The 12,924-nt window shown below is 39.7% G+C and overlaps 1 protein-coding gene across 1 annotated transcript in view; it reads left to right on the top strand.

Moving 5' to 3' along the window:
• The window catches only part of adamts3 (ADAM metallopeptidase with thrombospondin type 1 motif, 3), a 210,783-nt gene that overhangs the window by 180,209 nt on the left and 17,650 nt on the right, over positions 1–12,924 (top strand). The window contains exons 20-21 of the mRNA XM_046348366.1: positions 6,137–6,293; positions 6,629–6,761. Coding sequence (XP_046204322.1) covers positions 6,137–6,293; positions 6,629–6,761 — 290 coding nt within the window. The remainder of the gene's footprint in view (positions 1–6,136; positions 6,294–6,628; positions 6,762–12,924) is intronic.

Below are 12,924 nucleotides of genomic sequence, written 5' to 3'. Positions count from 1 at the left end.
TACAGTTCACATGTAAATCATATACAGAAACTATTAACGCAATAAGACACTTACTTTGATAGAAACACAGCCTAGATTTGAACCAGGATGTCTGTAGTGACCCCTCAATTAGTTTTATAGAGCTAATAGAAGAATGTAGCTAGCTACATACGCACGATTGAATATAACACCATAAAGGTTATGAAATGAGTAACGTTACCACCCGTGTCTGCGGTTATAAGGAATATACACAAATATATTATGCTTCGTACATACAATGAGCTGCAGTAGAAATATTTTAAAACAACATACAGAGTTTTATAATGTAATAAGGCACTTACTTTGATAGAAACGCAGTCTGGATTTGAACCTGGGTGTCTGTAGTGACGCCTCTACAGACATCCTCTAGCACTGAGATGCTGAGCCTTAGACCGCTGCGCCACTTGGGCCAGGGTTGGTTCAAAATACAACACATGCTAATACTTCTCTGACGCAATTAGCATTGTTTTAGAAGAATGTAGAAGAATGTAGCTAGCTACCTAAGCATTGAGTATAACACCATAAAGGTTATGAAATGAGTAGGGTTACCTTGCGTGTCCGCGGTTATAAAGAATATACACAAATATTATGCTACAGTAGAAACGTCATAACACGACATGCAGAAACTATTATAACGTAATAAGGCACTTACTTTGATAGAAACACATTTCCAAAGTTATTATTGGTAACGAAGACACCTATGACTGCGATGCATGCAACAGACAAGAAATGTGAACACGTGTGTGTGTGTGTGTGTGTGTGTGTGTGTGTGTGTGTGTGTGTGTGTGTGTGTGTGTGTGTGTGTGTGTGTGTGTGTGTGTGTGTGTGTGTGTGTGTGTGTGTGTGTGTGTGTGTGTGTGTGTGTGTGTGTGTGTGTGTGTGTGTGCAGGACGGGAGATTTGTTTATATTTTTTATTTCACCTTTATTTAACCTCAAGGGGGCCGAATACTTTTGCAAGGCACTGTATATACTGTATTGTATACTATCTACAGTATCTTAGTCTATGCATTACTCATCTCATATGTATATACTGTATTGTATACTATCTACAGTATCTTAGTCTATGCATTACTCATCTCATATGTATATACTGTATTCTATACCATCTACAGTATCTTAGTCTATGCATTACTCATCTCATATGTATATACTGTATTGTATACTATCTACAGTATCTTAGTCTATGCATTACTCATCTCATATGTATATACTGTATTGTATACTATCTACAGTATCTTAGTCTATGCATTACTCATCTCATATGTATATACTGTATTGTATACCATCTACAGTATCTTAGTCTATGCATTACTCATCTCATATGTATATACTGTATTCTATACTATCTACTGTATCTTAGTCTATGCATTACTCATCTCATATGTATATACTGTATTGTATACTATCTACAGTATCTTAGTCTATGCATTACTCATCTCATATGTATATACTGTATTGTATACCATCTACAGTATCTTAGTCTATGCATTACTCATCTCATATGTATATACTGTATTCTATACCATCTACAGTATCTTAGTCTATGCATTACTCATCTCATATGTATATACTGTATTGTATACTATCTACAGTATCTTAGTCTATGCATTACTCATCTCATATGTATATACTGTATTGTATACCATCTACAGTATCTTAGTCTATGCATTACTCATCTCATATGTATATACTGTATTGTATACCATCTACAGTATCTTAGTCTATGCATTACTCATCTCATATGTATATACTGTATTCTATACCATCTACAGTATCTTAGTCTATGCATTACTCATCTCATATGTATATACTGTATTGTATACTATCTACAGTATCTTAGTCTATGCATTACTCATCTCATATGTATATACTGTATTGTATACTATCTACAGTATCTTAATCTATGCCGCTCTGACATTGCTCATCCATTTATTTATATATTCTTAATTCCATTTCTTTACTTAGAATTGTGTGTATTAGGTATTTGTTGTGAAATTGTTAGATATTACTTGTTATTTAACCAGGTAGGCCAGTTGAGAACAAGTTCTCATTTATAATTGCGACCTGGCCAAGATAAAGCATAGCAATTCGACACATACAACAACACAGAGTTACACATGGAAAAAACAAAACATAGTCAATAATACAGTAGAACAAAAGAAAACAGTCTATATACAGTGAGTGCAAATGAGGTAAGATAAGGGAGTTAAGGCAATAAATAGGCCATGGTGGTGAAGTAATTACAATGTAGCAATTAAACACTGGAATGGTAGAAGTGCAGAAGATGAATGTGTAAGTAGAGATAATGGGGTGCAAAGGAGCATGATAAATAAATAAATACAGTATGGGGATGAGGTAGGTAGATGGATGGGCTGTTTACAGATGGGCTATGTACAGGTGCAGTGATCTGTGAGCTGCTCTGACAGCTGGTGCTTAAAGCTAGTGAGGGGAGATATGAGTATCCAGCTTCAGAGATTTTTGCAGTTCGTTCCAGTCATTGGCAGCAGAGAACTGGAAGGAGAGGCAACCAAAGGACGAATTGGCATTGGGGGTGACCAGTGAGATATACCTGCTGGAGCGCGTGCTATGGGTGGGTGCTGCTATGGTGACCAGTGAGCTGAGATAAAGCGGGGCTTTACCTTGCAGAGACTTGTAGATAACCTGTAGCCAGTGGATTTGGTGACGAATATGACGCGAGGGCCAACCATCGAGAGCGTACAGGTCGCAATGGTGGGTAGTGTATGGGGCTTTGGTGACAAAACGGATGGCACTGTGATAGACTGCATCCAGTTTGTTGAGTAGAGTGTTGGAGGCTATTTTATAGATGACATCACCGAGTCGAGGATCGGTAGGATAGTCAGTTTTACTAGTCTAACTAGACACCTAGGTATTTGTGGTTGTCCACGTATTCTAAGTCGGAGCCGTCCAGAGTGGTGATGCTGGATGGGCGAGCAGGTGCGGACAGTGATCGGTTGAATAGCATGGATTTAGTTTTACTTGCGTCTAAGAGCGGTTGGAGGCCACGGAAGGAGAGTTGTATGGCAACTCTTGGTTTGAGGGCAGCGTGGATTAAATGTACTGTTGAGTAACAATCACATTCTGGAATGGAGAGAACGTTCTAACATCACGTGCATTAAACTCATGCTGGGGCTAGAGATATTTGGAACTCACACATGAAAAGGTTCAATTCAATTTTCACAGAACCACTTTGTTGCAATTTCAATGAGGCTCTCTTGTTCAGATGTTGGGATAACAAATCCAGTTTGTCATCCGTTTCGTGAAAGTACCTGCATAATTGCGCACCCAGCTCACTCGGGTGCTTCGCTATATCACATTTGACATTGTCCGTAAGCTTGAGTTCATTTTCACACAAAAAATCATACTATGATGGAAAGACCTGTGTGTTGTCCTTGTTAATGCAGAAAGAAAAGAGCTCCAAACACTTAATCATAGCCTCAATTTTGTCCCGCACGTTGAAAATAGTTGCGGAAATTCCCTGTAATCCTAGATTCAAATCATTCAGGCAAGAAAAAACATCACCCAGATAGACCAGTCGTATGAGAAACTCGTCAACATTCAAGCTGTCAGACAAGTGAAAGTTATGGTCAGTAAAGAGAACTTTAAGCTCATCTCTCAATTTTAAAAAAAAGTGTCTACTTTGCCCCTTAATTTTATAAAAGCATTACATGGTCGCTACCCATATCATTGCGTAATGCAGAGAATACACGAGAGTTTAAGGGCCTTGCTTTAACAAAGTTAACAATTTCCACTGTAGTGTCCAAAACATCTTTCAAGCTGTCAGGCATTCCCTTAGCAGCATGAGCCTCTCGGTGGATGCTGCAGTGTACCCAAGTGGTGTAGGAAGCAACTGCTTGCATGCGCAGTACAACTCTCCCTGTCATGGCTTTTGCGCCATCAGTACAGTCCTTATTTCCAGTTGTTTGCAGAAGAGGATTTCTTCCTTAATTGAATCTCATACACGTAATGGACGTATACCAGGAGCTAAGCCAGGCCCGCCACGTCTGTTGACTCATCCAGCTGCAACGCATATAATTCACTGGCTTGTATGCGAAGCAGTAATTATTTCAAAACATCTACTGCCATGTCACTGATGTGTCATTTAAGTCATTTACATTTTAAGTCATTTAGCAGACGCTCTTATCCAGAGCGACTTACAAATTGGTGCATTCACCTTATGACATCCAGTAGAACAGTCACTTTACAATAGTGCATCTAAATTTTAAAGGGGGGGGGTGAGAAGGATTACTTATCCTATCCTAGGTATTCCTTAAAGAGGTGGGGTTTCAGGTGTCTCCGGAAGGTGGTGATTGACTCCGCTGTCCTGGCGTCGTGAGGGAGTTTGTTCCACCATTGGGGGGCCAGAGCAGCGAACAGTTTTGACTGGGCTGAGCGGGAACTGTACTTCCTCAGTGGTAGGGAGGTGAGCAGGCCAGAGGTGGATGAACGCAGTGCCCTTGTTTGGGTGTAGGGCCTGATCAGAGCCTGGAGGTACTGAGGTGCCGTGCCCCTCACAGCTCCGTAGGCAAGCACCATGGTCTTGTAGCGGATGCGAGCTTCAACTGGAAGCCAGTGGAGAGAGCGGAGGAGCGGGGTGACGTGAGAGAACTTGGGAAGGTTGAACACCAGACGGGCTGCGGCGTTCTGGATGAGTTGTAGGGGTTTAATGGCACAGGCAGGGAGCAGGAGCAGGAATAATGAAGTCCTCCACAATATTATTAACGGTATCTGTTGCTTTTATACATGTCATACTACTTGAAAGTTGTCATTATTCTCTCAAAAGGCTCCCGTGGTTTATTTTTCAAATTGTCATTTTTCATTTCTAAATATCTGTGCGAGAGTGAAGGTTTCCCGTGAGAGAGTAACAGTTGTGATTCGATGTTAATTATTTGACTAGGCTACCTATATTTGACATTGTGTTATTTCACTGAATACTAGATGGTTTAATTTTATTTTTGGCAGTGAAACGAGGCTACTCAGGCGAGAAAAAAAACCTCACCGAAATGTATCACCCTGTTGGAAAATATAAAGCTACTGTTTGAAAATGTGAAGATGTATTTTTTATTTTTAATAAAATTATTATTATATAAATTACACTAATTGGAGTAATCACCTTTGAGTGTAGACTGTTATTATTCATACTGGATGGACTGGTTACCTTATGCTACACTCCACACTTTCTATCCATGAGTCTGAGGGAGAACGTATAGCCCTAGGCGATGCTCTGGATTCATTGATTGTGCAGGGCAGCTTACAGAGTTAGCCTAGAAGTATAGTGAATTTGTATTTGACTTTGAATAGCCAAGTAATAGGGCATTTTTTTAAATATTTTTTTTTATACAGAATGTCTCAGCACCATGCGTTTCCATCTCCTCCACTCTCCTCTCCTTTATTCCTTTCTAGAGTGTGCAGAGGGGCTGTCAACAGTTTAGTGAAATATGTTCAGTCCCCTAACATGTTTCCCAAATGAAGCACTGGGTAGCTGCAGGAAAAGGGTTGGAGAGCCCATGTCATACAGAGTTTGGTGGAATATCACCTGTCATGCAGCGGGAGCATGCTCCTCAAATTGTGGTTGACGTGTGGAGTGAAATAAGTGATCTTATATTTATTTCTCAGCTGCTCATATTAAGCACATTCTCCACTATAATTCCGAAGTAGCCTAATCTGTATCATTGAATAACGAACCGGCGGGAAAGCGAGGGGAATCCATTCGCTATTCGCACACCGGTTATATGTATTTTCCCTCTACCCATGTTCCTGCTCTTTTGATAAAGGGCCCTTCTAAATCATTATTTTTTTATATATTTTTTTATATATTAGTAAAGACGAGATTAAATTGAGAATAGTCTGATGGGTGAAAATATGATCACTTGATGAAGAGAACAGCTGTGCAGCCTGAGGCAAGGACAGAGCACAAGCTTTTTTTGCAACTTTCCTAAATCATCAATAGCCTACAGTATATTCACATCATGCAGCCCATATCTTTTGATTTCTAAGACATAAGGTTAGCATAGATCTGCATATAACTCTCATGAATGTTTGAATGAAATTTCTCCCTAAACTCAAACTCCCCTCTCCTTGATTCTGTTTCCTATTTAGATAATCCCTCAGGACAACGAGACCAGGTCGACCCTGATGTATAAATACATCATCCATGAAGACTCTGTCCCCGTCAACAACAACAACGTCATTCAGGAGGACATCTACGAATGGGCCCTGAAGAGCTGGTCGCAGTGTTCTAGACCCTGTTCTGGAGGTAAAATTCTAGAGCTGTTCTCAGTGTTGTGTGTGAGTGGGTCTCTCAAAAAGCAAGATCTAGTTCAGGTTTAGCAATCCCCATTGTATAATCTTTAGCAGTCCCCATTGTATAATCCTTCTTGGTTCCAGGTTGAGCCCTTTTGTGTTTAATGTAGAACACACTCTGGAAATGGTTCTACAATGAACCCAACATGTTTTACTTGGAACCAACATGGTTCTACCTGGAACCAAAAAGCATTCATCAAAAAATAACCATTTTAGCTTCTAGATAGCACCTTTTGTTCTAATAGTTTAGTGGTATTCCTACATCTTCCTCTCCATTTCCTCTCCTAGGGTTCCAGTACACTAAGTATGGCTGCAGGAAAAAGGGTGACAGCAAGATGGTCCACCGGGGATACTGTGATGTCAGCAAGAAGCCAAAACCCATCAGGAGAATGTGTAACCTACAGGACTGTACACAGCCACAGTGAGTATAGCCTCCAGCACACCACAACGCTAAAACAGGTTTTACACAATACTAGTAGATAAAAACACCTTCAGGTTTCAGACTTAGTGGATAAAAACACCTTCAGGTTTCAGACTTAGTGGATAAAAACACCTTCAGGTTTCAGACTTAGTGGATAAAAACACCTTCAGGTTTCAGACTTAGTGGATAAAAACACCTTCAGGTTTCAGACTTAGTGGATAAAAACACCTTCAGGTTTCAGACTTAGTGGATAAAAACACCTTCAGGTTTCAGACTTAGTGGATAAAAACACCTTCAGGTTTCAGACTTAGTGGATAAAAACACCTTCAGGTTTCAGACTTAGTGGATAAAAACACCTTCAGGTTTCAGACTTAGTGGATAAAAACACCTTCAGGTTTCAGACTTAGTGGATAAAAACACCTTCAGGTTTCAGACTTAGTGGATAAAAACACCTTCAGGTTTCAGACTTAGTGGATAAAAACACCTTCAGGTTTCAGACTTAGTAGATAAAAACACCTTCAGGTTTCAGACTTAGTGGATAAAAACACCTTCAGGTTTCAGACTTAGTAGATAAAAACACCTTCAGGTTTCAGACTTAGTAGATAAAAACACCTTCAGGTTTCAGACTTAGTGGATAAAAACACCTTCAGGTTTCAGACTTAGTAGATAAAAACACCTTCAGGTTTCAGACTTAGTAGATAAAAACACCTTCAGGTTTCAGACTTAGTAGATAAAAACACCTTCAGGTTTCAGACTTAGTAGATAAAAACACCTTCAGGTTTCAGACTTAGTAGATAAAAACACCTTCAGGTTTCAGACTTAGTGGATAAAAACACCTTCAGGTTTCAGACTTAGTGGATAAAAACACCTTCAGGTTTCAGACTTAGTGGATAAAAACACCTTCAGGTTTCAGACTTAGTGGATAAAAACACCTTCAGGTTTCAGACTTAGTGGATAAAAACACCTTCAGGTTTCAGACTTAGTGGATAAAAACACCTTCAGGTTTCAGACTTAGTAGATAAAAACACCTTCAGGTTTCAGACTTAGTAGATAAAAACACCTTCAGGTTTCAGACTTAGTAGATAAAAACACCTTCAGGTTTCAGACTTAGTAGATAAAAACACCTTCAGGTTTCAGACTTAGTAGATAAAAACACCTTCAGGTTTCAGACTTAGTAGATAAAAACACCTTCAGGTTTCAGACTTAGTAGATAAAAACACCTTCAGGTTTCAGACTTAGTAGATAAAAACACCTTCAGGTTTCAGACTTAGTAGATAAAAACACCTTCAGGTTTCAGACTTAGTGGATAAAAACACCTTCAGGTTTCAGACTTAGTAGATAAAAACACCTTCAGGTTTCAGACTTAGTGGATAAAAACACCTTCAGGTTTCAGACTTAGTGGATAAAAACACCTTCAGGTTTCAGACTTAGTAGATAAAAACACCTTCAGGTTTCAGACTTAGTAGATAAAAAAACACACCTTTTTTCAGACTTAGTGATAAAAACACCTTCAGGTTTCAGACTTAGTGGATAAAAACACCTTCAGGTTTCAGACTTAGTGGATAAAAACATCTTCAGGTTTCAGACTTAGTGGATAAAAACACCTTCAGGTTTCAGACTTAGTGGATAAAAACACCTTCAGGTTTCAGACTTAGTGGATAAAAACACCTTCAGGTTTCAGACTTAGTGGATAAAAACACCTTCAGGTTTCAGACTTAGTGGATAAAAACACCTTCAGGTTTCAGACTTAGTGGATAAAAACACCTTCAGGTTTCAGACTTAGTAGATAAAAACACCTTCAGGTTTCAGACTTAGTAGATAAAAACACCTTCAGGTTTCAGACTTAGTAGATAAAAACACCTTCAGGTTTCAGACTTAGTGGATAAAAACACCTTCAGGTTTCAGACTTAGTGGATAAAAACACCTTCAGGTTTCAGACTTAATAAAAACACCTTCAGGTTTCAGACTTAGTGGATAAAAACACCTTCAGGTTTCAGACTTAGTGGATAAAAACACCTTCAGGTTTCAGACTTAGTAGATAAAAACACCTTCAGGTTTCAGACTTAGTGGATAAAAACACCTTCAGGTTTCAGACTTAGTAGATAAAAACACCTTCAGGTTTCAGACTTAGTAGATAAAAACACCTTCAGGTTTCAGACTTAGTGGATAAAAACACCTTCAGGTTTCAGACTTAGTGGATAAAAACACCTTCAGGTTTCAGACTTAGTGGATAAAAACACCTTCAGGTTTCAGACTTAGTGGATAAAAACACCTTCAGGTTTCAGACTTAGTGGATAAAAACACCTTCAGGTTTCAGACTTAGTGGATAAAAACACCTTCAGGTTTCAGACTTAGTGGATAAAAACACCTTCAGGTTTCAGACTTAGTGGATAAAAACACCTTCAGGTTTCAGACTTAGTGGATAAAAACACCTTCAGGTTTCAGACTTAGTGGATAAAAACACCTTCAGGTTTCAGACTTAGTGGATAAAAACACCTTCAGGTTTCAGACTTAGTGGATAAAAACACCTTCAGGTTTCAGACTTAGTGGATAAAAACACCTTCAGGTTTCAGACTTAGTGGATAAAAACACCTTCAGGTTTCAGACTTAGTAGATAAAAACACCTTCAGGTTTCAGACTTAGTGGATAAAAACACCTTCAGGTTTCAGACTTAGTGGATAAAAACACCTTCAGGTTTCAGACTTAGTAGATAAAAACACCTTCAGGTTTCAGACTTAGTGGATAAAAACACCTTCAGGTTTCAGACTTAGTGGATAAAAACACCTTCAGGTTTCAGACTTAGTAGATAAAAACACCTTCAGGTTTCAGACTTAGTAGATAAAAACACCTTCAGGTTTCAGACTTAGTAGATAAAAACACCTTCAGGTTTCAGACTTAGTGGATAAAAACACCTTCAGGTTTCAGACTTAGTGGATAAAAACACCTTCAGGTTTCAGACTTAGTGGATAAAAACACCTTCAGGTTTCAGACTTAGTGGATAAAAACACCTTCAGGTTTCAGACTTAGTGGATAAAAACACCTTCAGGTTTCAGACTTAGTAGATAAAAACACCTTCAGGTTTCAGACTTAGTGGATAAAAACACCTTCAGGTTTCAGACTTAGTAGATAAAAACACCTTCAGGTTTCAGACTTAGTAGATAAAAACACCTTCAGGTTTCAGACTTAGTGGATAAAAACACCTTCAGGTTTCAGACTTAGTGGATAAAAACACCTTCAGGTTTCAGACTTAGTGGATAAAAACACCTTCAGGTTTCAGACTTAGTGGATAAAAACACCTTCAGGTTTCAGACTTAGTGGATAAAAACACCTTCAGGTTTCAGACTTAGTGGATAAAAACACCTTCAGGTTTCAGACTTAGTGGATAAAAACACCTTCAGGTTTCAGACTTAGTGGATAAAAACACCTTCAGGTTTCAGACTTAGTGGATAAAAACACCTTCAGGTTTCAGACTTAGTGGATAAAAACACCTTCAGGTTTCAGACTTAGTGGATAAAAACACCTTCAGGTTTCAGACTTAGTGGATAAAAACACCTTCAGGTTTCAGACTTAGTGGATAAAAACACCTTCAGGTTTCAGACTTAGTGGATAAAAACACCTTCAGGTTTCAGACTTAGTAGATAAAAACACCTTCAGGTTTCAGACTTAGTGGATAAAAACACCTTCAGGTTTCAGACTTAGTGGATAAAAACACCTTCAGGTTTCAGACTTAGTAGATAAAAACACCTTCAGGTTTCAGACTTAGTGGATAAAAACACCTTCAGGTTTCAGACTTAGTGGATAAAAACACCTTCAGGTTTCAGACTTAGTAGATAAAAACACCTTCAGGTTTCAGACTTAGTAGATAAAAACACCTTCAGGTTTCAGACTTAGTAGATAAAAACACCTTCAGGTTTCAGACTTAGTGGATAAAAACACCTTCAGGTTTCAGACTTAGTGGATAAAAACACCTTCAGGTTTCAGACTTAGTGGATAAAAACACCTTCAGGTTTCAGACTTAGTGGATAAAAACACCTTCAGGTTTCAGACTTAGTAGATAAAAACACCTTCAGGTTTCAGACTTAGTAGATAAAAACACCTTCAGGTTTCAGACTTAGTAGATAAAAACACCTTCAGGTTTCAGACTTAGTAGATAAAAACACCTTCAGGTTTCAGACTTAGTAGATGAAAACAACCAGGTTTTGACTTAGTAGATTATGCATGTAATGCTTTTGTTATAAAGGTGCATTTTTATGGAATTCACGCGCTGCATATGTATGTCAATTAGGCTCTACATCCATTATAAAGCAGATTAATATGCTTAATATTCATGTCCGTCTGGAAGGAGAGTTTACAGTCTAAACAGAAACCTAGGCATTTGTAGTTGTCCACATATTCTAAGTCAGAACTTTCCAGAGTAGTGATGCTGGACTGGCGGGCAGGTGCAGGCAGCGATCGGTTGAAGAGCATGCATTTAGTTTTACTTGCATTTTAGAGCAGTTGGAGACCACTGAAGGAGAGTTGTATGGCATTGAAGCTCGTCTGGAGGTTAGTTAACACAGTGTCTAAAGAAGGGCCTGAAGTATACAGAATCGTGTCGTCTGCGTAGAGGTGGATCAGAGAATCACCAGCAGCAAGAGCGACATCATTGATGTATACAAAGAAGAGAGTCGGTCCTAGAATTGAACACTGTGGCACCCCCATAGAGACTGCAAGAGGTCCGGACAACAGGCCCTGCGGTTAGACACACTGAACTCTATCAGAGGAGTCGTTGGTGAACCATGCGAGGCAATCATTTGAGAAACCAAGGCTGTTGAGTCTGCCGATCAGAATGTGGTAAAGCCTTGGCCAGGTCGATGAATATGGCAGCACAGTAATGTTTCTTATCGATGGCGGTTATGATATCGTTTAGGACCTTGACTGTGGCTGAGGTGCACCCATGACCAGCTCTGAAACCAGATTGCATAGCGGAGAAGGCACAATGGGATTCAAAATGGTCGGTAATCTGTTTGTTAACTTGGCTTTCGAAGACCTTAGAAAGGCAGGGTAGGATAGATATAGGTCTGTAGCAGTTTGGGTCTAGAGTGTCTCCCCCTTAGAAGATGGGGATGACCGCAGCAGCATTCAATCTTTGGGAATCTCAGATAATACGAAAGAGAGGTTGAACAGGCTAGTGATAGGGGTTGCAACAATTTCGGCAGGTAATTTTAGAAAGAGAGGGTCCAGATTGTCTAGCCCTGCTGATTTGTAGGGGTCCAGATTTTGTAGCTCTTTCAGAAACGGCTATCTGGATTTGGGTGAAGGAGAAATGGGGGAAGCTTGGGCGAGTTGCTGTGGGGAGTGGAGGGCTGGTGATTGGGGTAGGGGTAGCCAGGTGGAAAGCATGCCCAGCCGTAGAAAAATGCTTATTGAAATTCTCAATTATAGTGGATTTATCGGTGGTGACAGTGTTTCCTAGCCTCAGTGCAGTTGGTAGCTGGAAGGAGGTGCTCTTATTCTCCATGGACTTTAGTGTCCCAGAACTTTTTTGAGTTTGTGCTACAGGATGCAAATTTCTGCTTGAAAAAGCTAGCCTTAGCTTTCCTAGGTCCTCTCCTAGTGTATCTCTATGCTTCCTCTCCTATTCACTCTATGGTTCCTCTCCTATTCACTCTATGGTTCCTCTCCTATTCACTCTATGGTTCCTCTCCTATTCACTCTATGGTACCTCTCCTATTCACTCTGGTTCCTCTCCTAGTGTATCTATAATAATAATATATGCCATTTAGCAGACGCTTTTATCCAAAGCGACTTACAGTCATGTGTGCGTACATTCTACGTATGGGTGGTCCCGGGGATCGAACCCACTACCCTGGCGTTACAAGCGCCATGCTCTACCAACTGAGCTACAGAAGGACGTATCTCTATTCACTCTGGTTCCTCTCCTAGTGTATCTCTATGGTTCCTCTCCTAGTGTATCTCTATGGTAACTCTCCTATTCACTCTATAGAAATAAAGAAAGAAAGAAATATGCCATTTAGCGGACGCTTTTATCCAAAGCGACTTACAGTCATGTGTGCATACATTCTACGTATGGGTGGTCCCGGGAATCGAACCCACTACCCTGCGTTACAAGCGCCATGCTCTACCAACTGAGCTACAGAAGGATCTCTATGGTTCCTCTCCT

This window comes from Oncorhynchus gorbuscha, linkage group LG05 (genome assembly GCF_021184085.1).
Source record: "Oncorhynchus gorbuscha isolate QuinsamMale2020 ecotype Even-year linkage group LG05, OgorEven_v1.0, whole genome shotgun sequence".
Taxonomy (NCBI): Eukaryota; Metazoa; Chordata; class Actinopteri; order Salmoniformes; family Salmonidae; genus Oncorhynchus; species Oncorhynchus gorbuscha.
The sequence above is the reverse complement of the archived record's forward strand: the minus strand, read 5'-3'. Positions and strand labels throughout refer to the sequence as shown.